At 43.0% G+C, this 26,315-nt stretch overlaps 1 protein-coding gene across 1 annotated transcript in view; it reads right to left on the bottom strand.

The window, feature by feature from the left end:
- LOC126298384 (inactive phospholipase C-like protein 1) overlaps positions 1-26,315 on the bottom strand; it is a 1,421,164-nt gene that overhangs the window by 376,140 nt on the left and 1,018,709 nt on the right. Inside the window, exon 4 of the mRNA XM_049989691.1 lies at positions 371-549. Within this exon, the coding sequence (XP_049845648.1) occupies positions 371-549 (179 nt within the window). The remainder of the gene's footprint in view (positions 1-370; positions 550-26,315) is intronic.

Here is a 26,315-nt window from a genome sequence, read left to right on the forward strand (position 1 = left end):
CACAATTTTTCGCAACTGGCTTGAAAAACGTTGTGGACAGTCCGAGAGAATGATTTGGCCTCATAGTCGAGAGATCAGTTAGTGCACAAAATCCTACAGAGGCAACATTTTCACAATTACAGACGGTTATGGAAGCAGCATGGCACAATATTTCTGCAGGGGACTTCCAAAGACTCGTTGAATCCATGCCTCTTCGAGTTGCTGCACTAAGCCGGGCGAAAGGAAATCCGGCACGATATTAGGAACTAACCCACGAGTTTTGTCACCTCAGTGCATGACGTGCTATGTGGGTAACCGCATCTCGTAGTTGCAGGTGGTAACCCGGCATCGAGTTTTACTGCGGCTGCTGTGTTGCAGATGGCGGACTTACGGCAAGTTTCTGCAGGATATGGTCGCTGCTGAAGGCGCGGCCCGAGACTCGCTGCACCAGCGTCACCACCTGCTGCTGGTCCAGTGTGCCGTCCTCAGACTCCGGGACAGCAGCTACAGCCACCTCGAAGCTCTTCTGCAGCCAGCGTTCTCGCATCTTCTCTTTCTCCTCCAACGGGTCTGCAACAAGCACAGGCTACTAAATGGAAGGGCATAAGCAAATCGAAAGCCGTGGCATGGCACATTTGCGCGTGATTCCCGCACATAACGCCATGCCACATTGTTGAACAACATAATTTGTAAGCAAATCGGACAAAATATTAATCCATTAAATGTATTCGCAGTTGCGAATATGGAAAACCATCAGCTGTAGAATGGAATGACGACAATGGAAATTGGTGTCGGATGTAACATCATAGATTAAGGGTCGACCTGCGACAGCAATCGCACAACTTGCGTACGGACCGCTAGACGCCGCCGCGAGCGCTGAGAGTGCATTGCGGTCGCTGGCGCGCGTGTTGCGTACGGGCCGCGAGGTGCCGCTACGAGCGCAACCGTATATAGGTGCCGACGGAGTTCGGCCAGTTATCCTGTACACCTCCCGCAAACTCGATCCTCCTCACCCGCTTGTCTCGCCCATCCTCTCCCGCCTCCGCCCGCTGCCGTGCCTGTATTCCCACGTCCCACCTGGTCTCCATCTCTCTACCCTCCTTACCCTCTCCCAAGGTGGCTTCCGCCAGCTCCCCCTCCCTGATGATGTCCTCCTTCCCTCCATATACCCCTCCTACCAACTTTGATCCTCCTTCCCTCTTCCTGTCTCTGTTCCTTTGGGCACCCTCCCTCCCTCATCCCTTTCTCCCCACTCCTCCCCCGGGCTTCCCCTCCCCTGTCCCTCCACTCCTCCCCCCATCTCCTCAGCCATTGGCATCTTTGTTCTCCCCTCTCCCCCCCTTCACCCTTCCTCACCCCTTGGCAGGTCCCCAAACTCGCACACGCCACATGGACATTCGTGCGCTGGAGATCATCACCATCAGTGTCTCATGTGTGCCGTCGTGTTTAGTGTTCAGTGTTCAGTGTTCAGTGTTCACCGTCACACTCCATCGTTCACCTGTGCCATCGCCATCTTCAGTGACTGTGCGTCGTGTCAACAGTTTGTAGTGTGGATTATCGTCGAGTGTGAATGGCTCTGTGTTTGTCTTTATGTGTCTACTGGTTTATTCCCCACCGTTATGTCACTTATGCGTATTCTTTCTGTTGTTTATTTATCTACTCTAGGGCTGAAGAGCGGCGTAACATGCTGCTGACAGCCTGCTGTTTCTACGTGTTTGAAAATAACAATAAAGAAAAACAATCGGCCAGTTCTCATTTTGTTGGTATCTCATTTTTGCCTATTCTCTTCTTTGCTTAGTTGTTTAGCTCTTATTCGTTTATGGCTCATGTTATTGTGCTCTCTTTCAGCCATTCTGATTGTTTTGATTTACTCCCAATTGAGAAGTGCTCATTTTGGCATTTAACTTTTGCATATTTCTCATTTTGCTAATAATATGCTCCTTAGATTTTTACATTTGATTTGATTAACATAGTCTCATGTACTGTTTGTTCATCTCAGTCTGTTCATGTTTTGGTGTTCTTTAAATACTGTAATAATTATCGGAAGCATTTCTTCCCTTAAACTTGTGTAAAGTATTCTCGATGTAGAATTTGTTCTGTGACACAGGTGTAAGGTTTTGAATATAAATTATATACGAAACTGCGCTTTAAAGGGAATTTATTTTTTCAGTTTGTTCTACATCAGACAACCCATGTAAATAGTCTTAAGTGATCCCTTTAAAAATAAAAATTTATATATATCACACGGGCCGGGTCTCGAACACAGATTACCTGGTTATCGTGAGCGATAGCCTTACCATTTGGCTATCTGTGCACGACTCATGGCCAGACTCAAACTTTCATATGTCATCAACCATCCGTCTTCAACCTGTACTCGCACATTTATTATGTGTTTTCTGGTACAGGTGAGGCATTTCACCTTAAGGTCGCTTGCCCAGTGTCGACGGACAAATACGATACTGCGGTGCCTGTGTTGTTTTGAATTGCAATGTGAAGTTCCTTTGGACTTGCATGCAGCATTCAGAATAACACACGCACTGCAGTATCGTAATATATTAATTGTACCATGTAGGATATTTGCGATACTGCTGAGATTTGGTTTATGAGAATGAGGCCGTGGTCCAATCCATAGTTCTCTGCTAACCGTCTCGTATTCTACTGCTGGAGACATAACAGAAGCTTTACTACTCAGAGAGCTATTGCAGACCTAAAAAGAGCAAAGCAAACGAAACAGTTTGTTCGATGTACAGGTAATTAGAAAACCTGAAGGAGCTTCAGGGGATAAAATCTACAGACATCCAAGGTCTACAGTTTCTAAAGAAAAAGGAACGACTAAAGGAAAAATTATGCTTCCATTCGTAAAAGCGATCACAGGTCGCATCAGCAAAGCACTCGGAAAACACGGTACTGATACGGTGTTTAAACCAACAAGAAAGGTGTGGGAATGTACGAACACTGCAATGGGCCTACGCCTACTGCTTGCCACAGCAGGGTTCAAAAATGGTTCAAATGGCTCTGAGCACTATGGGACTCAACTGCTGTGGTCATCAGTCCCCTAGAACTTAGAACTACTTAAACCTAACTAACCTAAGGACATCACACACATCCATGCCCGAGGCAGGATTCGAACCTGCGACCGTAGCAGTCGCACGGTTCCGGACTGCGCGCCTAGAACCGCGAGACCACCGCGCCCGGCGCCACAGCAGGGGATACAACGTTGTTCATAATTCATGTTACATATCTTCCTACTATGATCATGTTAAATACTTCTAAAGGCTGTATAGGGGACATAGTAAGATATGTTTTATAATGGAACCCATGTCCGGAAACGTCATCCAACGACGCTACAGAGTTCCTACGTAAAACCTGATCTAACTCACCTCTTTACCCCTAGAAGTGTGTAACATGAATTGTGAAACACCCTGTATAAAATTCCATACACTTCCGCCCAAGTGTACATAGGAACTACAAAAAAGAGCATTAACACCCACCTCAAGGAACGCAAGACGGATAAATCAGCAGTATCAGACTGCGTGATAGGGCCGGGAAATCACCAGTTCCATTTCACTGACATTGTGGTTTTAGTAAGAACTAAGAATTACTACGCCAGATGAGGGGAGAGGCCATAGAAATTCAAAAGCACAAATATACTTTCAACAGAAAAGGTGCTAAATAAAAAAAACAGTGCCAACTCTTCCAGTCTACAATCTACATATATTATGTGATCAAAAATATCTCGACACCTGGCTGAAAATGACATATAAATTCGTGGCGCTCTCCATCTATAATGCTGGAATTCTGTACGGTGTTGGCCCACACTTAGCCTTGATGAAAGCTTCCACTATCACAGTTAAACGTTCTATCAGGTGCTGGAAGGTTTCTTGGGGAATGGCAGCCCATTCTTCACGGAGTGCTACACTGAGGAGAGGAGTCAATGTCGGCCGGTGAGGCATGGCACGAAGTCTACATTCCAAAACATCCCAAAGGTGTTCTATAGGATTCAGGTCAGGACTCTGTGCAAGCTAGTCCATTTCAGGGATGTTGTTGTTTTGTAACCACTCCGCTACAGGCCGTGCATTATGAACAGGTATGTCACGGTCCGTGCGGCTCCACCCGTCGGAGGTTCTAGCCCTCCCTGGAGCATGAGTGTTTGTGTTGCCCATAGCGTAAGTTAGTCTAAGTTAGATTAAATAGTGTATAGGCTTAGGGACCGATGACCTCAACAGTGAGGTCCCATAAGACCTTACCACAAATTAAAAAAAAAAAATGAACAGGTCGTCGATCGTGTTGAAAGGTGCAATCGCCATTCCCGAATTGATTTTAAAGAGTGAGAAGCAAGAAGGTGCTTAAAACATCAATGTAGGCCTGCGCTGTGATAGTGCCACGCAAAACAACATGGGGTTCAAGCCCCCTCTGTGAAAAACTCGATTACACCATAACACCACCGCTTCCGGATTTTACTGTTGGCACTAGACACGCTGGCAGATGACGTTCACCGGGCATTCGCTATCCCTGTACCCTGCCATCGGATCGCCACATTGCGTACCGTGATTGGTTACTCCACACAACGATTTTCCACTGTCCAATCGTCCGTTGTTTACGCTCTTTACATCAATCGAGGCGTCATTTGGCATTTACCGGCGTGATGTGTGGCTTATGAGGAACCGCTCGACCATTAAATCCAAGTTTTCTCACCTCCCGCCTAACTGTCGTAGTACTTGCAGTGGATCCTGATGCAGTTTGGAATTCCTGTGTGATGGTCTGGATAGATAACTGCCTATTACACATTACGACCCTCTTTAATTGTCAGCGGTCTCTGTCAGTCAACAGACGAGGTCAGCCTGTACGCTTTTGTGCTACACGTGTCCCTTCACGTTTCCACTTCACTGTCACATTGAAACAGTTGAACTAGGGATGTTCACTTTCGAAGTCCGTGAGTTCCGCAGGACGCCCCATTCTGCTCTCTCACGATGTCGAATGACTACTCAGGTCCTGATATGGAGTACCTGGTAGTAGGCGGCAGCACAATGCACCTAATATGAAAAACGTATGTTTTTGGTGGTGTCCGGATACTTTTGATCACATAGTGTAGCATACTTCAGAGCGACTCCGCGATCTTTGGCACCGGTCTGATGACGTCACGGACCGGCCGTTGCGTGGATACATATACATAAAATTCGACTTGTTGAGCTTGTTTTGAGTCTGTAACAGCTTTCTGAATCGTTAAATCCCTTGATTATGTCTCCAGCGGTGGAAGACGAAACGTTGGACAGAGAATTATGACTTGCACCCCAGTCTTTTGCCTATAACTCAGATATCAGCAATAACGCAAAATATTAATCACCCGCATGAGGTATTACGTTAATACCGTTTGGAGGATATTTAGTGAATACACGATAATCACTGTTGAGTGTAGTTCTGTGCGGTTAGTAAATCGACTGCCGTATTCTCTGCTAGCAGCAACGGCGTTTCCATAACAAAACCAGTACTAAAATATATCGACATATTAATAAATTAATGTGGCATATACGATTCAGTAGAATTGGAGAACAAATGACAATCTGACAATCACCGTTTAAAGATTCAGTTACGTAAACTCAAGCACAACTTTGCAACTTGAACTTAAAAAAATAAAAACATGACAATCGATAAATAAATCCATAGGAAATGGAATAAAAATGCGAGAAATAACTTTTCTTTAACCTGGAGAAATATCTCTCTGTAACCAACATTGAACAATGCTACATGGCACTATTGTCAATATCTTTAGTTCCGTTGGGTCCCAGCATAGTATACGTCGGTATAGGACATAATGAAAATGAATAATTCAGAATTAGCTGCAGTTAAGTAATAAACATTTATAAATATTTTACATTTGCGGCCTGTTTCGGCTTATTGCCACTGTCAAGTAACCTGCGAAAATAGCATACGTCGCATTATCTATACGTAAATCGTAGCTGTTTAATGTTTACAATTACACTGATACTTAAGTCTAGATCTAAATGACCATCATATTTGATCTATAGCACATTTTTTTGTCATATCTTTGGAAGTATGTTACTTTTTTAGTTAAGAAAAGTAAAAATATGTTTTTGTCAGGTATTTTGACAGTTCGATATTGACAGTTCTTTACTGCGATGCTGTATGTTTACAAAACATATACAGCTCACCAGAGATGATTTTACAATTCGTTGTTCTTATTTTGCTTTAAATTTTATCTATGGTCTGTGTACGTTTTGTATACCACATGAATATTTCTTTTCGTATTCTGCTAAGTCAATAAAGTTTTCGAGAAAGTATTTATGTTTAAAATCTGTATGTTCATGTAGAATTCTTAATGGACACAGAGATTTTAAACATAAATACTATCTCGAAATATGTCAATAGAAGACGATAAGACATAGTCATATGGTAAACAGATCTACACAGGCCATAGATAAAATTTAAAGAAACATAAGAACAACGAAATGTATCACCATCTTTGGTAAGCTGTATATAATTTGTAAACATACAGCATCGTAGTAAAGAACAGTCAAAACTGCACTGTCAAAATGTCTGACAAACCCGTATTTTTACGTTTCGTAACTACTAAAAGTAATATACGTACAAAGATATAACAGAAAAAAAAGTGCTATAGATGCAGTGTGATCGTCATTTCCAACTAGAGGCAAGTACCAATGCAACTGTAAACATTAAACAGGGACGATTTACGTACAGATAATCCTAACTATGTTTTTTTTCACAAGTCACTTGATAATGGCAACAACAAACTGTACTACATTGCTGCAGCTAGTTTTGGAGCATTAATTTTCTTTATGTCATACACTAATGTTATATGGAATGAAATATTTTTAGTGGGTGGAATTGAACAACTTTCATAAAGGTTAGGAACCGCATATTGGTGTACCTATTTTTATTCGGATTATAGATTTCTGTCACACTTTATCTATAGTTGCTCTAGTTTAGTACAGATCGTCAACGGAAGGTCAAAAAGGGACCGAATGGAAAGTCAAAATAAAAATATTTAATTTACAGCTGATGATGCTGTTCCTAAGCCTTATATGGAACGTTTTATTCGAATTAGCCTACACAACCACGTCCTCAAACGTTTATTATTCCTCTTGAAAAACCGTGTATTTATGACGTCAGAAGATCTACGGGTATTCGGTACCTAGTAAGTCATGTCAGAGCGCTTCAAGGACTGACTCAATGCATGTGTTATTTGTGGTTTCCTTCTATTTTATTGTTCTTTCTGGGGAAAAGAACAGATATGATGGACAATCGTGATCTTGAACTTAAAACAATGGTTCAACTGAGTGGGCCAGCATTTCAGGGACTATCGGTGACATTTTCATTAAGAACCTAAAAGATAAAGTTTTAAAGCCTTAAGATGCCATTATGGGTGAAACTGTTTATTATAGACGTAACATAGGTGATACTTTGTTGCTTCTTATCGGTTCTGATTGATATATAGAAGAAATAGTAAAAACGTTCCACGAAGCCCACAGGGGATCCACAGGACCCGGCCTGCTGCGTGTGCAGTGTGAGATGGACGGCAACTGGCGCAAGTCGACGATTTTAATGAATGAAGAGGACTCACGGTCCAATGTGTTTCAATTTTCTTTTTTTTTAGGAAGGCCAAAATAGTCTTGGAAGACGTTTTCGTTTATTAACCTCATGAGGTAAGATTTTACTGCCTGATGATGAGAGCATTGTCTCTCGAAACGCGATATGAGCTATATGTAGCACAGAAATACGGTCGAATGATACCAATTATAACTGCAAATGATTAATTTCGAGGTTGATTTTCATAAGTCCGACCTCCAATTCTCTTGACAACACCACGTGTAGCGCTTCTGAAGCATTCTTAGCGCTACTGTACGAGCGCAGCACAAATAGTGCGAACGATCAAAGTTTCTTTTGTATTTACTTTTTCTTTGTAAGCTCCATCTTTCAGCCATCCCCATAGGCTAAAATCTACTGAGGTAAGATCTGCGCATCATGGAGGACAAGAAACATGACCATTTTGTTCGACCCATCTTCTGAAGAAGGCTGGGTATAGAAGATGTGCCTCCTGGTGACTAGAAGGCGCAGGGAACCCGACATGCTGGAAGAACATATCCATCTATGTAGCCTAAGAAACCTGTTCCAATAATTCTGGAAACTCGTTCTCAAGAAAGTATAAATTCTGAGATCATACAAGAGATTGCATTACATTAATGTTTGTTCCATAGATCATGAATACGACATTTCGTTATCTTCTTTTAGTCTGTTTTTTTACAATTACTAATTCATATATAAAAAAATCATCTGTTGAGTATAAGGAGTTGTCATTCAGAAATTCTTTTAATTTGTTTTTAAATGCAGGTTGGCTATATGTCAGACTTTTAATGTTATTTGGTAAATGACTAAAGTCTTTTGTGGCAGCATAATTCACCCCTTCCTATCTCAAAGTTAGATTTAGCCCATAACAGTGAAGATCATCCTTTCTTCTAGTGTTGTAGCTATCCACTTTGCTATTATTTTTGAATCTGGATGTGTTTATCTCCAAAATTAGCGATAACCCTAATAGCATAATAGTATCAACAGTTCATCAACGTATTTCTTCCAACTCAATTTCTCATTAGTGCTCACACCCAGAAATTTTAAATAAGTCTTAGCAACAGACTTCGGTTCAAAATCTATATTTATCGCTGGTGTTATGCCATTTACTGTATAGAACTGTATATACTGTGTTCTCTCAGGATTTAGTGCCAGCCTATTTGCAGAGAATTACTTAATAATTTTATGGAATACATTATTTACAATTTCCTCAGCTAATTCTTGTTTGTTGGGTGTGATTACTGTACTTTTATCATTGGCAGCACAACAGGTCCACTAAACTGATTATATATCATAACACTCTAAACATTTACAGAGATGCGTTCTTGAAAATCTCTCTCCACAAAAGTCTGTGGGTTTTTGTCGAACCACCGATGCGAGCTAAGAGTGCTATCAACAACGTCATTAGTAAAAGTGGTTTCATCGGTAAACATTATTAATGAGACCATTCGGTGACTTACAATTAGTCAACGGGAAAATTCCAATTGTCTAGCTTCACCTCTTGCTCCAGCGTGTTGAATCAGCTATAAATGATAAGGAGAGACGTCGTACATGAGCAATGTCAGCCATATCATCGAGTGAGGATAATTGATACATGCAGAAATCCTGCGTGTGCTTGTTGAACGACAACATTCTACCAACTGAATGTGTTCTACTGCAAATGGTTCAAATGGCTCTGAGCACTATGGGACTTAACATCTGAGATCATCAGTCCCCTAGACTTAGAACTACTTAACGCTAACTAACCTACAGAAATCACACACATCCATGCCCGAGGCAGGATTCGAACCTGCGACTGTAGCAACAGCGCGGTTCCGGACTGAAGCGCCTACAACCGCTCGGCCTCAGCGACCGGCTGTTCTGCTGCATCCACACACTGTTTATTTGAATGTTCAGATGAAATGCTCGTATGACTGCTACGCCGTGCAACACTCTCCCGCAGTTTTGTGGAAACAGGAGAAAGCAATTTTTAAAACGCTATTTTGCGGTTTGAAAATCATCTGCCGTATTCTCTGTAACCAGCAGCAGCGTTTTCACTTCGACAATTATACGTAAATACAGTACCGGCTTACTTAGAATCTGTAAATAACTGTACGTGCTGGGTGCTAACACGATACGATAGCATTGACCAGCGAATCAGTCACAAATACAGTTGAAAAATTCGGCGATGGAAATTCGAGCACGACTTCCCGGCTAGGACTTCGGCATATAAATAAACCCATAACAACTGAGGTTAAAACAAGTGACCTGAAAACGTAGCTCTGAAACAGACTGTAGATCTGCAAGCAATTGAAACTGACACCTGTTATTTCGAATGCTGAATATATACTACCACCTTCTAAAATATTTGTTATTCCTCCAGGGAGACCCTGTTGTGTACAGGTTCAAGATTTCTGTTTGTACAATGCATTCACAACCGGGACAACCAGAATGTTTAGTTTTTATTGCCTGGTCAAATATAATCAAGCGCGCATTTGTTGCCGTCGGTGTACAGTGACAAACACGTTTATGAAGAGCTCGGTGTAGCATCGTTACACTCGCAACTAGTGGAATGCTGGCGCTTGGTTTTGTGTTTCCTCGCTCTTTCCATAAAAATATGGAGAGCAGAATTTCGCTGCCGCAGTATTTCTTTTCAACGAACGAGATTCATGCTCTGAACTGGAAAGTATTTTGTGCCACGTAGTTTTACCTGCTTCCAGATCTCTTCACCTCCTCAACCGCAAACCACAACAAGGGGCAAAACGCATTGGCGCGAATAGTATGGCCTGCCAGTTCCAACCTCCCCGACAAAAGGAATTTTTATCTCCGCAGCATCGCCCAGGAAGACAGTTGCGGACTATTCTGTGCTTCACATTTCGCATCACTTCCCTGCGTTAAGATCCATAGCCCTGCCAAGTGTTTTTTTTTTTTCGGTAAGAGCAAAACACTATACACTTCACTAGACCGAATTTCCTCATATTTTCTCATACTTCTACTATGGTGGTTCGACAATGTATGTATCATGTCAGGCAAACGTAAACAGGTGTACGAATGTGCATTTTACAGTATATCGTGCGTTTTAAGAATTAACAAGCCTCTGTCAATGCTACGTATGCAAACATGCCCGTGTGCAGAACCGTAAATGGTTTTATTTTTGACAGACCTGTAAATAATGTGCTGCTTTTTATCCACCATAATGACAACATGGCATGAAGTATTAACTTACACTTCAGTCTGGAACTGCGTGACCGCTACGGCCGCAGGTTCGAATCGTGCCTCGGGCATGGATGTGTGTGATGTCCTTAGGTTAGTTAGGTTTAAGTTGTTCTAAGTTCTATGGGACTGATGACCTCAGATGTTAAGTCCCATAGTGCTCAGAGCCATACTAACTTACAATGGAACAAAATTTATTACAAAAATTTTCTGAAGGTATATAGAGGCAAAGTTTCTATTTCCATAGTTCTAATGTCAAACAAAACATCTTATCTCAGATATTTTTTCATAAATCACGATAAGGCGTATAGTCATATAGTCCATAGATATGCTTTATGATACAGACCAGAAGCTGACAGCTGCTACTTTTGAAACCGACTGTTAACAATAAAGACTGATGCTATATAGGCTATTGAAAATTAGAGTACCAAAAAAAAAAAAAAAAAAGTGGCTCTGAGCACTATGGGACTCAACTGCTGTGGTCATTAGTCCCCTAGAACTTAGAACTACTTAAACCTAACTAACCTAAGGACATCGCACACAGCCATGCCCGAGGCAGGATTCGAACCTGTGACCGTAGCAGACGCACGGTTCCGGACTGCGCGCCTAGAACTGCGAGACCATCGCGGCCGGCCTTAGACTACCATCTACACTCTTTTTTAAAACAGAATTTATCTTAGCACAGGTGTTTGAAACTGTCTCTGATTTTCCTACTTTCGCTTCGTCGTCGTAATTGTCATTCGCTGTATGAAGACTTCTCCAGACTGCACAAAGGGCTACGATCTTCTGCTTTACGCATCCACGTTGCTATTGCGTGTTTTCTAATGTCATCCGCCCACAAGAGATCAGAAATGAGCTCCACATACGTGCTTTAACGTCACCAGTGAGTCATGTGACGTCATGTCCGAAGTCGCCGTCTCCGTGTGCGGTGGGCTTGTAGGAATCGTCTCCGCTGCTGCCCACTTACCACCTGAATCTGTTACCGGATACAAGTGGGATCGACTCGCTCCCGAAAGGAGAGCGAGTACATGAGTTCGCAAATACAAACGCAGCCTCCCCTCATTGACATTACATACACAACCGTTCCGAAAAAAAATTTCTGCCATAAAATTACAAATTACTATTCATTTATTTTAAGATATGGTGCTACAGGCGAATGTTGGAAATGAGATGGACTGATAAGGTAAGGAATCAGGAGGTCCTGCGCAGAATCGGAGTGGAAAGGAATATATGGACAGGCCGAGGTGGCCGAGCGGTTCTAGTTGCTTCAGTCCGTAATCGCGCGACTGCTACGGTCGCAGGTTCGAATCCTGCCTTCGTCATGGATGTGTGTGATGTCCTTAGGTTGGTCACGTTTAAGTAGTTCTAAGTTATAGGGGACTGATGACCTCAGATGTTAAGTCCCAAGTGCTCAGAGCCATTTGAACCATTTGGAATATATGGAAAACATTAACAAGGAGAAGACACAGGATGATACACTGAAGCACCAAAGAAACTGGCTTAGGCATGCGTATTCAAATACACAGATATGTAAACAGGCAGAATACGGCTGTGTGATCGGCAACGTCTATATACGACAACCAGTGTCTGGCGCAGTTGTTAGATCGGTTACTGCTGCTACAGTGGCATGTTATCAAAATTTAAGTGAGTTTGAAACTGGTGTTATAGTCGGCGCACAAGTGATGGGACACAATATCGCCGAGGTAGCGATGAAGTGGGGATTTTCATACGACCATTTTACGAGTGTACTGTGAATATCAGGAATACGGTGAAACATAAAATCTCCGACATTGGTGCGGCCGGAAAAGGATCCTGCAAGAACAGGACCATTGACGACTGAAGAGAATCGTTCAACGTGACAGAATTGTAACCCCATCCGCAAAGTGCTGCAGATTCCAATGTTGGGCAATCAACAAGTGTCAGCGTGTTTCCAAATGGTTTTCGTTTGAAGCGTGGACTACAGAGCGAAACTTATTCCATGTATCACTCCTCCCGTAAAAGAACACATTTTTAGTTGTGTACTTCTTTGGGTGCTGGGCTTTCGGAGCGGACGGCCCACTCGTGTATCCTTGATGACTGCACGACACAAAGCTTCATTCCTCGTCTGGACCCGTCAACACCGACATTGTACTGTTGATGACTGGAAACCTATTGCCTGGTCGGACGAGTCTCGTTACAAATTGTATCGAGCGGAAGGACGTATACGGGTATGGAGACAACCTCACGAATCCATGGACCCTGCATGTCAGCAGCGGACTGTTGAAGCTGGTGGAGGCTCTGTAATGGTGTGGGGCGTGTGAAGTTGGAGTGAAATGGGACCCCTGATACGTCTAGATACGACTTTGACGTATGACACGTACGTAAGCATCCTATCTGATTACCTGCATCCATCCATGTCCATTGTGCATTCGGACGGGCTTGGGCAATTCCAGCAGGACAATGCGACACCCCACATATCCAGAATTACTAGAGAGTGGCGCCAGGAACACTCTTGTGAGTTGAAACTTTTCCGCTGGCCACCAAACTTCGCAGACATGAACATTATTGAGCATATCTGCGAAGCCTTGCAACGTGCTGTTCAGAAGAGATCTCCTCCCCGAAGTACTCTTACGGATTTATTGATAGCCCTGCAGAATTCATGGAGTCAGTTCCATCTAGAACTACTTCAGAAGTTAGTGGAGTCCATGCCACGTCGTTTTGCGGCACTTCTGCGTGCTGGCGGCGGACCTACACGATATTAGGCAGGTGTACCTGTTTCTTTGGGTTTTAGTGTAGGACTTCATTTAAGACATCAGGGAATGACTTACACGGCGGTAGACGGAGCTGCAAAGGGCAAAAACTGTAGAGGAAGACAGAGATTGGAATACATGAAGCACATAATTGAGGACGTTGGTTGCAAGCGCTACTCTGTGATGAAGAGGTTGGCGCATGAGATGAATTCGTGGCATGCCACATCAAACCAGTCAAAAGACTGATGAGCCTCCAAAAAAATTTATTTATTTCAAACAACAATGGTTTAGGCTTTATAGCCTTTTCCATGTACAGGCTGAAATGTCACAAAATGTATGACCTGCCTAAATAATAGAAGCAGTTTATATGCCAACATACCAACTTATCGGTTAGCAGCGAATGTTTCTCGTTTATATACACACTTATAAAAATAAAACTTTTTCGTAGACTGCTATAAATGTATTTCAATACTTAATATCTATTCAGAGAATGTATAATAATTACGTTGACATATACAAACACTTTCGAGGCATTACGGAGTGTGTAACAACAGTATCAGAAAACATAACATGACGATGAAGTGCAGTCTCTAAATGGTGATTAATTATTAAAGTAAATTACAGAAATGCATGAAGAGCTACACAACTCCCTATTGGCCTATAAATGCAAGCTTCCATGGCTATATAAATACAGAAGCAGCTCACTTTTTGTCCCAGAGATATAACAGCGACGTTGCTCTGTGTCCAGTTTTCGTCTGACATAGCACATATGCTCTCTCATGGTAGAGGTGGACTAAACAAGAATGCAACTATTTGTTTGTGCTGGACGAAATGTGTATGGTTTTCGTTTGAAACATATCACTTATTCCAGATATCACTCCTCCTCTAATAAAGCACATTTTCAATTGGGTACTTCGCATCAATTAATTTTTCTTCTTACACCCTCCACAGTCTCGCAAAACACAGCTTCGTTACTGGCCATCTGATCCCTACAATCGGTAATTTCGTCTTGTCAGTGCTACTTTCAGCAGGTGTGCCAACCTTCCGAACTAACAATACGTCACGACTAGCCTTACACTACTGCACGCTTCAGTAAGAGAGAACCAGTCGACGAGTCGGAAGTGACCGCGGCGCCAAGGCTTTCAATCTCGTCATACTCACGGAACTATAGCGAGAACGAAGTAAGTCCGTTAGCGCTGATGTAACAGCTGCGGCTTGATTTGTGAAATATACAGCCCGAAGGTTAGACTCTAGCTCCGTTTCTGATATACTACCCCCTTACTTTAGGTAGTCGTTTCAGCATTATCTTAATTTTTTAGAATCGAACGAAGAACGTCCCTGGCCTCTAATCAGAATGAGTGCCTGTGGAATATCTTCTTAGCTTTACGACGACTAGTGACTCACCGTCAGAAAAATAACAGTTCATAGTATGCGACGAATTTATCTAATTATATCTAGGGTTCCACAAGATAATATGCCCTGTGCTGTTCTTAATCTATAGAAACGATTTAGGTGACAATCTGAGCAGTCCTCTTAGATTGTTTGCTGGTGACAACATCGTTCGTCGTTTACCGTCCTCTTCCCTCTGCTTATTACTTTTAGGAAGAAGCTGTAACACAACTTCCTGTCATCCTTACGACGGTTCCCCGGATATTAGCGCGTATGGCCAATTTCCTCTGCTGGCAAACACGGAAACAAATACTTCCATCATCCACCGTTTATGCTTCCTGTTCTTTTCATTTTTCAGGCAGTCAAATCACCTTCCTTTCCCTCTCTCTCTTACTCTATCCCTCTCAACCCCCCACCCTCCCTCACTCTCCCCATGGCTTGTCTCATGTCCATTTTTGCTAGCGCTAATGGTTCATAACTGCCTAACTACTTCCCTTACAATTATCTCTGTTGTCACATCACCTTATTTTCCCCCTCTCTCTTACTCTATCCCTCTCAACCCCCCCCCCCCTCCCTCACTCTCCCCATGGCTTGTCTCATGTCCATTTCTGCTAGCACTAATGGTTCATAACTGCCTAACTGCTTCCCTTACAATTATCTCTGCTGTTGTGTTCATGAACGACTGTACTCTGTACTTATTTTTTTCTATTTGTACAGTATAGTAATTAGTAATGATTTATAATGCTGTACACTGGGTATAACCTATCCTTTTTGTATTAAACAGATTGGAAAATACACTGACGGAAGAAAATCGCGCCAAGAAGAAGCTCTGTGACATAAACGAAAGTTTGTAGCCGCGTTTCTACACCTGAAAGATAGTTGCTATTCAAATTTCGCCACTAGCGTAACAGTGGCGCTAGTTGCATCGCTATGAGGCTGCAAATCTGGTGTCAAAAATGGTTGAAATGGCTCTGAGTACTATGGGACTTAACATCTCAGGTCATCAGTTCCCTAGAACTTACAACTACTTGAGCCTAACTAACCTAAGGATATCACACACATCCATGCCCGAGGCAGGATTCGAACCCCTCTACCGTAGCGGTCGTGCGGTTCCAGACTGAAGCGCCTAGAACCGCTCGGCCACCAAAGGCCGGCAAATCTGATGTCCTTCCAATACACGTTGTAACGGTCGTGAGCTTTTGTTACCTTTGAGAATGTACGTGGTGAGCTGATGTTGTATTGTATTGTATTGTATGTTAACCGGCGACCTAGAAACGACGGAGAGGCTCCTCTGCTGCCGCAGCCGCAATGGTCCACAACCCCACGACGACTACCGCAGTCCACTTCATCTCTCCGCCGCCCCACACCGAACCCAGGGAACGTCTCACACCAGACGAGTGTAATCCCTGCGTTTGCGTGGTAGAGTAATGGTGGTGTATGCGTACGTGGAGAATTTGTTTGCGCAGCAATCGCCGACATAGTGTACCTGAGGCGGAATATGGGGAACCAGCCCGCATTCGCCGGGGCAGATGGAAAACCGCCTAAAAACGATCCACAGACTGGCCGGTTCACCGGACCTCGACACAAATTCGCCGGGTGGAATCGTGCCGGGGACCAGGCGCTCCTTCCCGCCCGGAAAGCCGTCCGTTAGACCGCACGGCCAACCGGGAGGGCCGAGCTGATGTTACTCAAGAATGTCTTGAAAGCGACAAAGGCGCCATTGCCAACATCTCACTGAGTTTGAAAGACGTCATGTAATCGGGCTACTTTTGCGATAATGCAGAACGGCTGCCAGGAATGCAGCCACTATACATGACTGCTGACAGCGGTGGTTGAGAGAATGTACGGTCTCGAGATTCCTGGGCTGGGACAGTCACGTGGCATTACCGAGTGGGAAGACTACTGTGTTCGTCGTATGACTCTGGCGGATTGTACTGCATGTGCGGCAACAATATCAACTGTTACAAATCATTTGCTTCAAGGACAGCTCCAAGCCAGATGCCCTGTAGTGTGCACTCCACTGACTCCAAACCACCGCCGTTTGCGAGTTACATGGTGTCAAGCGAGAGCTCATTGGAGCGGAGGTGGAGATCTGTTGAGTTTTCTGATGAGAGCTGGCTCTGCTCCCGGTACCATTGATGGGCGGGTGTTGGTTAGAGGGAATCCACTTTAAAGCCTGCAACCAACCTGTCTGCTTGCTAGACACACTAGATCTACGAGGTGCGACAATAAAGTAATCAGACTGATTTTCTTTGCTAGATGTGGCAACCCTGCAGGCTTGCGTTGGCACAGTTCCTTTACCTTGGTCTATAAGCTGCTTCTAGTTCAAGTGGCACATCGATGCAACTTCTCAGTCGTGAGTTGTGCTGTAATAAGTTAACACGTGTTTGTGGTTCTCGTGACGGAAATGGAACCGCATAATATTGCGCAACGGTATGCCATTTCTTTTTGCGTTAAATTGGGTGAAAACGCGACGACAACTTACAGTAAGCTTCAGAAGGCTTTTAGAGAGGAGGTTACGTCAAGAACTCAAGTTTTTCGTTGCCATTAAATGTTTACTGAAGGCAGAACGAATGTTGAAGATGAAGAGCACAGTGGACGACCGTCAACCTCATGGACGGATGTCAACTTGGTCACGGTGCGTGAACTCGTACGATCTGATCGAAGATTATCCGTGAAAATGATTGCAGAAGAACTGAACATCAATCGAGAAATGGTTCGTCTAATAATAACTGAAGATCTTGCTACAGCGCGAAGCACGGAAAAATGTGGCAGCCGATCTGTTAGAGCATGCGGATATCAATCCAGAATTGTCGAGCCGTGTTATCACTGGTGATGAAAGTTGGTTTTTTCAGTGCGATCCAGAGACAAAACGCCAAAGTTCGCAGTGGTGCTCAAAGGGATCACCCAGACCAAAAAAAGCTCCCATGTCAAAGTAAAAAGTGAAATGCATCCTTGTGTACTTCTTTGATTCCAAGGGAATTGTTCATCAAGAGTGGGTGCCCCTCGACATACAGTTAGCCAATATTACTACAAAGAAATTTTAGAACGACTTCATAAAAGAGTTATTCGTGTCCGTGCCAAAGTTGCTGATAATTGGATTCTCAATCACGATAATGCGCCATCCCATACTGCTCTGTAAATACAGCAATTTTTAACCTCAAAACAAATTTCATTACTACCACAGCCACCTTATTCACCAGATATCGCCACGTGCGACTTTTTTCTATTTCCGAGAGTCAAAACGGCGGTCAAGGGACACCATTTTCAAACAACACAAGATGTCCAAAAAGCTGTGACGAGGGTCTTGGGGGACATTACAGAAGATACGTTCCAGAAATGTTACCATCAATGGCAGAAGCGCTGCAAAAAGTGTGTACAATCAGAAGGGAACTACTTTGAAGGTGACAACACTAAACATGACTAAAACGCTAAGCAACATTTTTTTCACATCAGTCTCATTACTTTATTGTCGTACCTCGTGTATCTGGAGCTACGGTCTCCGGTGCAGTTTCGTATAACAACAGGGGCACACTCATCACACTCATGGTTATCCCACGCATCCTGACTGCAAATTTGTACGTAAATCTGGTGATTAGACCAGTTGTGCTGCCCTTCATGAACAGCATTTTCAGTTGGTGTTTTACAACAGGATAACGCTCGCCTACATACCGCTGTTGTAACCCAATATGCTCTACAGAGTGTCGAAACGTTGCTTGGCCTGTTCGATCGCTAAATCTGTCTGCAATCCAGCACATGTGGAACATCATTGGACGACAACTCCAACGTCATCCACAAACAGCATTAACCGTCCCGGTATTGACTGACCAAGGGCAAAAGGCATGGTACTCCATCCCACAAACTGACGTACAGCACACGTACTACACAATTTATGCACGTTTGAGTGTTTGCATTCAACATTCTGGTGGTTACACTGGTTATTAATGTACCAGCATTTCACATTTTCAATGGGTAGGGTTACCAGGGTAGGTTATCAACACCAAAGTGGCCGAACTGGTGTGCAACAGGGAGACTTGCACCAGGCCTTTGAGTCTCCTTAAAAGAGCACACTGGTCGCATTGGAGATGGTGTGGAGCTAGTAAGAGGCAGACATGTGGCCCTAAGATGATGACGTATGTCATGACACTGAAGTGATGTGTGTTTATCAGTCGAATGTATAAAACCAGCACATTAAGATGAGTCGACGTGGGGACATGACAGAATGGCTGAAACAGGCTTTTATGTCTGAAGTTGTCCCTTAAGCACATCGCGAATGAAGAAACCAGATTTGTTGGTGTATCAGCTCTCTCTGTTCAGCGTGACTACGAGACGTGGTGTACCACTCACACACATATAACACTGCGTAAGAATAGATGTCATCAAAGTACGCAGAGTACGCGAAAGAAGTTGTCCCCCTTCTAACAGCAGTGTACCGCAAGTCTCTAGAGGAACGGAAGGTTCCAAATGATTGGAAAAAAGCACAGGTAGTTCCAGTTTTCAAGAAGGGTCGTCGAGCAGATAAGCAAAACCATAGGGCTATATCCCTGACATCGGTCTGTTGTAAAACTTCAGAACATGTTTTTTGCTCGCGTATCATGTCGTTTCTGGAAACCCAGAATCTACTCTGTAGGTATCAACATGGATTTCGGAAACAGCGATCGTATGAGACCCAACTCGCTTTATTTGTTCATAAGACCCAAAAAATATTAGATACTGGCTCCCAGGTAGCTGCCATTTTTCTTGACTTCCGGAAGGCGTTCGATACAGTTCCGCACTGTCGCCTGATAAACAAAGTAAGAGCCTACAGAATATCAGACCAGCTGAGTGGCTGGATTGAAGAGTTTTTAGCAAACACAACACAGCATGTTGTTCTCAATGGAGAGACGTCTACAGACGATATAGTAACGTCTGGCGTGCCACAGGGGAGTGTTATGGGACCATTGTTTTTCACAATATATATGTAAATGATCTAGTAAACAGTGTCGGAAGTTCCATGCGGCTTTTCGTGGATGATGCTGTAGTATACAGAGAAGCTGCAGCATTAGGAAATTGCAGCGAAATGCAGGAAGATCTGCAGCGGATAGGCACTTGGTGCAAGGAGTGGCAACTGACCCTTAACATAGACAAATGTAATGTATATCGAATACATAGAAAGAATGATCCTTTATTGCATGATTATATGAACCGAACAAACACTGGTAGCAGTCACTTCTGTATAATATCTGGGTGTATGCGTGCGGAACGATTTGAAGTGGAATGATCATATAAAATTAATTGTTGGTAAGGCGGGTGCCAGGTTGAGATTCATTGGGAGAGTCCTTAGAAAATGTATTATATCAACAAAGGAGGTGGCTTACAAAACACTCGTTCGACCTATACTTGAGTACTGCTCATCCGTGTGGCATCCGTACCAGGTCGGGTATATTAACATATGCACTAAACTAATAGAAATTAATTGCAACTTACCATGAAAGAAGTCTATTTTAACGAAACAAGAAACAGTCTGTAACACATGCCCGAAAGAACGGACACCATTTTTCTTTCATATTATATGACGCAAGAGAAACTCAGACCTCAGCCGCAAGCGGTCATTGACATAAATCCAATGGCCACAAGTCAAAATTTGTGCCGGACCTCCCGTTTTACGAGAGCGTTGCTCTTAAAAAATTCGTCTATCTGAGCACGCTTTCCATCTAACGCAAATTCTCAACGTGTCTTACACTACAAATGTAGCATCCACTGTCCATTATCCTCATCGCTTGCAGCTTCACCTGAGACCCACAAGAGTTCGGACGTAGTGTGAATCTGAACTGAAGATATCATTATTCGCCATGAGGAGCAATACATCGGAAATTTCACTTACAAATTTCTAGGACTTTTTTGGGGGGATGGGGTGGAGGGTGAGTACATAATATTTTGAAGGGAATCCATGTCCGGTTGACAGAGGAGATAGAGAAGATCCAAAGAAGAGAGGCGCGTTTCGTCACAAGGTTATTTGGTAAGGGTGATAGCGTTACAGAGATGTTTAGCAAACTCAAGTGGCAGACTCTGCAAGAGAGGCGCTCTGCATCGCGGTGTAGCTTGCTGTCTAGGTTTCGAGAGGGTGTGTTTCTGGATGAGGTATCGAATATATTGCTTCTCCCAATTTATACCTCCCGACGAGATCACGAATGTAAAATTAGAGAGATTCGAGCGCGGACGGAGGCTTTCCGGCAGTTGTTCTTCCCGCGAACCATATGCGACTGGAACAGGAAAGGGAGGTAATGACAGTGGCACGTAAAGTGCCCTCCACCACACACCGCTGGGTGGCTTGCGGGGTATAAATGTAAATGTAGAGGATGCTAACTGAATGGGATGGGAAAGGAGCGTACGCCTTTTTAATGACAGTCGATTAGAAAGCTAACAGGAATTGTTGCTGTTAGTAACTGCAGATCCATCTCAGCCAGTTTCCGTAAGAATATTGCGAACGGAAGTGCATGCAGTGGACGTTTGGAGTCGGATAACTTTCAAAAGGACATTTCTGATAACGGCTCATAAAGGTCCACGTCTTCAATATGCCAAAAAAGACAGTAGCTGACTGGCAATGGGTGGTGTGGTCCTATCATTCACTATATCCCCTCTTTTCCAATCATCCAAGACATCGGGCGCAATTGCACCAGAAAGAGATGTTTAACCTACTTGTTAGTTCGGGCCGTAGGTGGGCTTGTAGTGAACTGGGAGTGTTTCACGCACCGCAACTTGGACCCACTCATTCAAGTTGCCTGAACGTGAATTAAGATATTTACTGCAACATTCTTGGGGAACAACTTACGCCCAATCGCATCTCGACTGACACGCTAAATCACCACATCTTAGTTCAATAGAAAATGGACAGGACGATCTGGAAAGGTAGGCCAAACATAACAATCGGCATTCCTGCCATTTGGTGGCTCTGCTAGTTCTAATTGATACGTTCTTCTTACAACAGCCACAACCAACTACTAGCCAAACCACGGTCCGCGCTCTTCCCGCATGTTGGTACTTGCCAACCACGATATTACTGCACTTCACCTCCGGTAGCCGTTGTCGGAAACACGCAGTGAAGTTACAGCGAACAAATTCAGTGGTGGCTAAGGACAACGCATCGCACTGTCAAGCTTTGGGGTCAGTTGTGGTGACATTATGGAGCAGTTCAGTGTATCTTCTTGAAATATCGTTACTAGTGCAGTGCGGCGTTATTCATAATCATACATACCCATGAGAGTGAAAAACAGAAGAAAATGTCGCAAAAGTGGACACATTTGGGTGAAAAAGAGCTTATATTAAAATTCGTACTATTTTTCCAGGAAGGAAGAGAGCAGATTATGATAATAATACTTTTATGGAAATCAATTTTGAGGACCCCAAGAATGGCGGGGAGTAAACAGAACAGTGAACTACATTCTGAAAGGCTTTAAAAAAGCGGAAGAAACCGGGCGAAAAGTTAAAACTCCTAGAAAATAAAGGCTTTCCAGAAAAGTAATTTCTCTATATGATTTCGATAAAGCAATTAAACGAAGAAATTTTTTGGAATAGTTGAATAGGAAGAGGAAATCGCAATGCTGAAAAAGCTGTTTAAATCTTCAAAAACTGAGATAAATTTTCGGAGGAGTAGATAAATATTTCCGAAAATATTCAAAGATATGTGTTTCGTTTCAAAAAATGTAAAATTATCACTAAGGGTGCGGAATACGAGTACTTGGGAGCAATCAGAGTAACGAGAAGGGACCGAATAAACCAGTGGTATTCACTGAGTTCGTACGCATTACACCATGAAAAAGTGCTGGCCGCATGAAGAAGTTCCAGGTTTAATAACTAACAGCAGTCCAGTTCAAAGAGCTATTATTGTTAACGCTGGACAAGCAATGGGTTCCATAGAGGTAGCAGAGTTACTTTGTGATACGATATCTAATTACCACAATTATCATAATGATATGAATGTGGATAACTATTAGAAATGGCTAGAAGGGAACTTGATTCCTAAGATCCGGGTGGGTAGTAACGTTATTCTTGATAACTCACAGCATCACATTGTTCAGACAAAGCCCCCACTAACGGGACTCATTAAATGGGTAGAATTGAATGCTCATTCAGAACAAAACCAGTTTTGAACCGATTTTAATGATAAGTGAGCTTTCACAAATTTCTAATAAGACAAAACATGGTTTTTAAAACAGATGCAGTTTCAAAACGTGAGAGATATACTGTTCTAAGGTTCCCACTATACCACTGCAATTTGGACCCTTTGGAGATACCTTGGAATACAACGAAACAAAAGTGAATATACCACTGAAACCAGATTTGTCATCGATTACTTATTTAATTGCAAGAAAATGGACTAATAAAGATGTGAAACTATTTTCTAGTGCGAATGAATTTTACCTTGAATTTAGAAATTGCGTTATACTGATGGGAGACATGTGGAAGCATAAAAGTATCCCATCTGAATAATCGTTGTGTTATTTAGTTTCTGTTTTAACTGAAACATTTTTAGAATGATGAATAAATCACATCTTTTCTTCTACATCTACATCTACATGGATGCTCTGCAAATCCCATTTAAGTGCCTGGCAGAGGGTTAATCGAACCACCTTCACAATTCTCTATTATTCCAATCTCGCATAGCGCGCGGAAAGAATTAACAGCTCTATCTTTCCGTAAGAGCTCTGATTTCCCTTATTTTATCGTGGTGATCGTTCCGCCCTATGTAGGCCAGTGTCAACAAAATATTTTCGCATCGGAGGAGAAAGCTGGTGATTGGAATTTTGTGAGAAGATTACGTCACAATGAAAAACGCCTTTCTTTTAATTATGTCCAGCCCAAATCCTGTATCATTTCTGTGACACTCTCTCCCATATTTCGCGATAATACAAAACGTGCTGCCCTTCTTTGATTTTTTTCGATGTACTCCGTCAGTCCTATCTGGTAAGGATCCCACACCGCGCAGCAGTATTATAAAAGAGGACGGACAAGCGTAGTGTATGTAGTATCCTTAGTAGATCTGTTACATTTTCTCTAAGTGTCCTGCCAATAAAATGCAGCCTTTGGTTAGCCTTCCCCACAAAATTTTCTATGTGTTCTTTCCAATTTAAGTTGTTCGTAATTGTAATACCTAGGTATTTAGTTGAATTACGGCTTTTAGATTAGACTGATTTATCGTGTACTTTAACTATCCTAAAACAAAGAGTCTTTAAAGTTTACTCAACATGATTGGTTAAAAGATTGCGAACGTGTAAAAGGAAATGAAAATGAACAATGAAGCAGAGATGGGTTAATGGAAGAAGCAATAGACAATATAATCAGTGTTGTTATAGGGAGTGAAGATGAATAGTCCGCAGCTCGTGGTCGTGCGGTAGCGTTGTCGCTTCCCGCGCCCGGTTTCCCGGGTTCGATTCCCGGTGGGGTCAGGGATTTTCTCTGCCTCTTTTGACTGGGTGTTGTGTGATGTCCTTACGTTAGTTAGGTTTAAGTAGTTCTAAGTTCTAGCGGACTGATGACCATTGATGTTAAGTCCCACAGTGCTCAGAGCCATTTGAACCAAGATGAATATGCAGCACAAGACAGTGACAGTTATACGGAAACTTAAATAGCGAATGAAACTGTCACACATTCCATTCAAACAGCTACAGTAGATGATAACTGTAATCACCACGGTCAGAGCAGTTTACATTGCACAACTGAAATTGTACCGTCGTTCCTTCGCTACTCAACCCCGCTTACGCGCAGACTCACGATTAGGAGACCGAAGCGCCCTCACGCCGAACTGCAATAAAATTGTGGTCGACTAATAAATGTTCCACACAACGACGACGACGACGACATCAACAACAAAAACAAAACGCTAGTTTGTTGATCACAAAGTCTCCGGCAGCCGCCGCGAGACGCGCAAAGTACGCTGTCAGCAAAGCGCGCTTCCGCGACCATGGCGCTGCGATCGCGGCCACTATACTCCTACATTCCACGTGCCCGCCAGCAGCTCGCACTGAATCCGTGAAGTGCGACAGTATTTAGGCCTGCCTTCGAGCGCTGATCGGCAATTTGTCCTCAGCAAACTACTAAAACAACTAACTGGCCGAACTTGGGGATTGCACCCCTCCACTGTCCTCGACACCTGCAAAACCTCGGTCCGACGCATCTTTTGCTATACGAATGCTGCATGGATATCCTCCCCACCTAGCACCTAAGTACTGTAAATCCCTTCACATCCTTCAACGCCTTGGACTCTGTATCTCTTTTCGCATCCATTTACCATTTGCCTAAAAGGAACCTTCACCAACTCATCAAATTCCCCCTTGTCCGCACCTGAGCACCTGAGCTTGGGGTTTTGCCGCCATAGGCGAGAGCAGAAAAATGACGTCTCGTCTTTTTTACTACCATCGGTCTCCCCATTACCCCCTCCCCCTCCGCCACCACCAACATCCAACGGCACTACGTTGCAGATCTCTCATTAAACGTTCAGTCATTAAACTAATGTAACCAGATGTCCTAATTTTTCGGAGACACCTCTCAATTTTCATGCTTTGTCCCGAATTCCTTTACAACTGATTGATAAGAACGAATATCCTCAATTTCTTATTTTTTGTCATTTTTTTTAAAAATTTTCCAAAATAACTGAAATAAGGAGAATGTTTTGAACATTTTAAGCTAGAACCAAAATGAATATACCAGTGCAACCAAATTTGGCATCTATTACTTATTTTATTTTATTTTATTGCAAGAAAATGGACTAATACAGTCCATAGTTAGTGCTACTTTTTGGTGCGAACGAATTTTAACTTTAATTTAGAAATAATGAACTGATGGGAGATATTTAGAAGAATCAAACTAGGCTATCTGGATAATCGTTGTGTTATTTCGTTTCTCTGTTAACCGAGACATTTTTAGAATAAGGAACAAATCTCATCGTTATCGGCAATCCCATTCGTCAAAGGAAGTAAAGACTTATTAAGTTACTCTTCCGAATGCTTTTGAAAACAATTCAGTATTTTAATTTTTCCTCTTTTTCATTTTTTCTCCAATTTGCTCGAGTTTTTCGCTGTCTGAATTTAGATTAAATTCCAAAAAACCTACACCACCCACAAGCTTGACTGCAATAAATTTTTCCGTCCTTTGCCCTCTTGCCTAATGACAGAAACACCCCCAGTCCTCACTGTCACTGAAGACCTCCAAAAAACCTACACCACCCACAAGCTTGTGAGAAGATTACGTCACAACGAAAAACGCCTTTCTTTTAATTATGTCCAGCCCAAATCCTGTACCATTTCTGTGACACTCTCTCCCATATTTCGCGATAATACAAAACGTGCTGCCCTTCTTTGATTTTTTTCGATGTACTCCGCTTGACTGCAATAACCCTCCACTTTGTCAGTGTGACGCTCCACGGCGGCTGTGCAGCTGCCAAGGGGA

Source organism: Schistocerca gregaria, chromosome X (assembly GCF_023897955.1).
Source record: "Schistocerca gregaria isolate iqSchGreg1 chromosome X, iqSchGreg1.2, whole genome shotgun sequence".
NCBI lineage: Eukaryota > Metazoa > Arthropoda > Insecta > Orthoptera > Acrididae > Schistocerca > Schistocerca gregaria.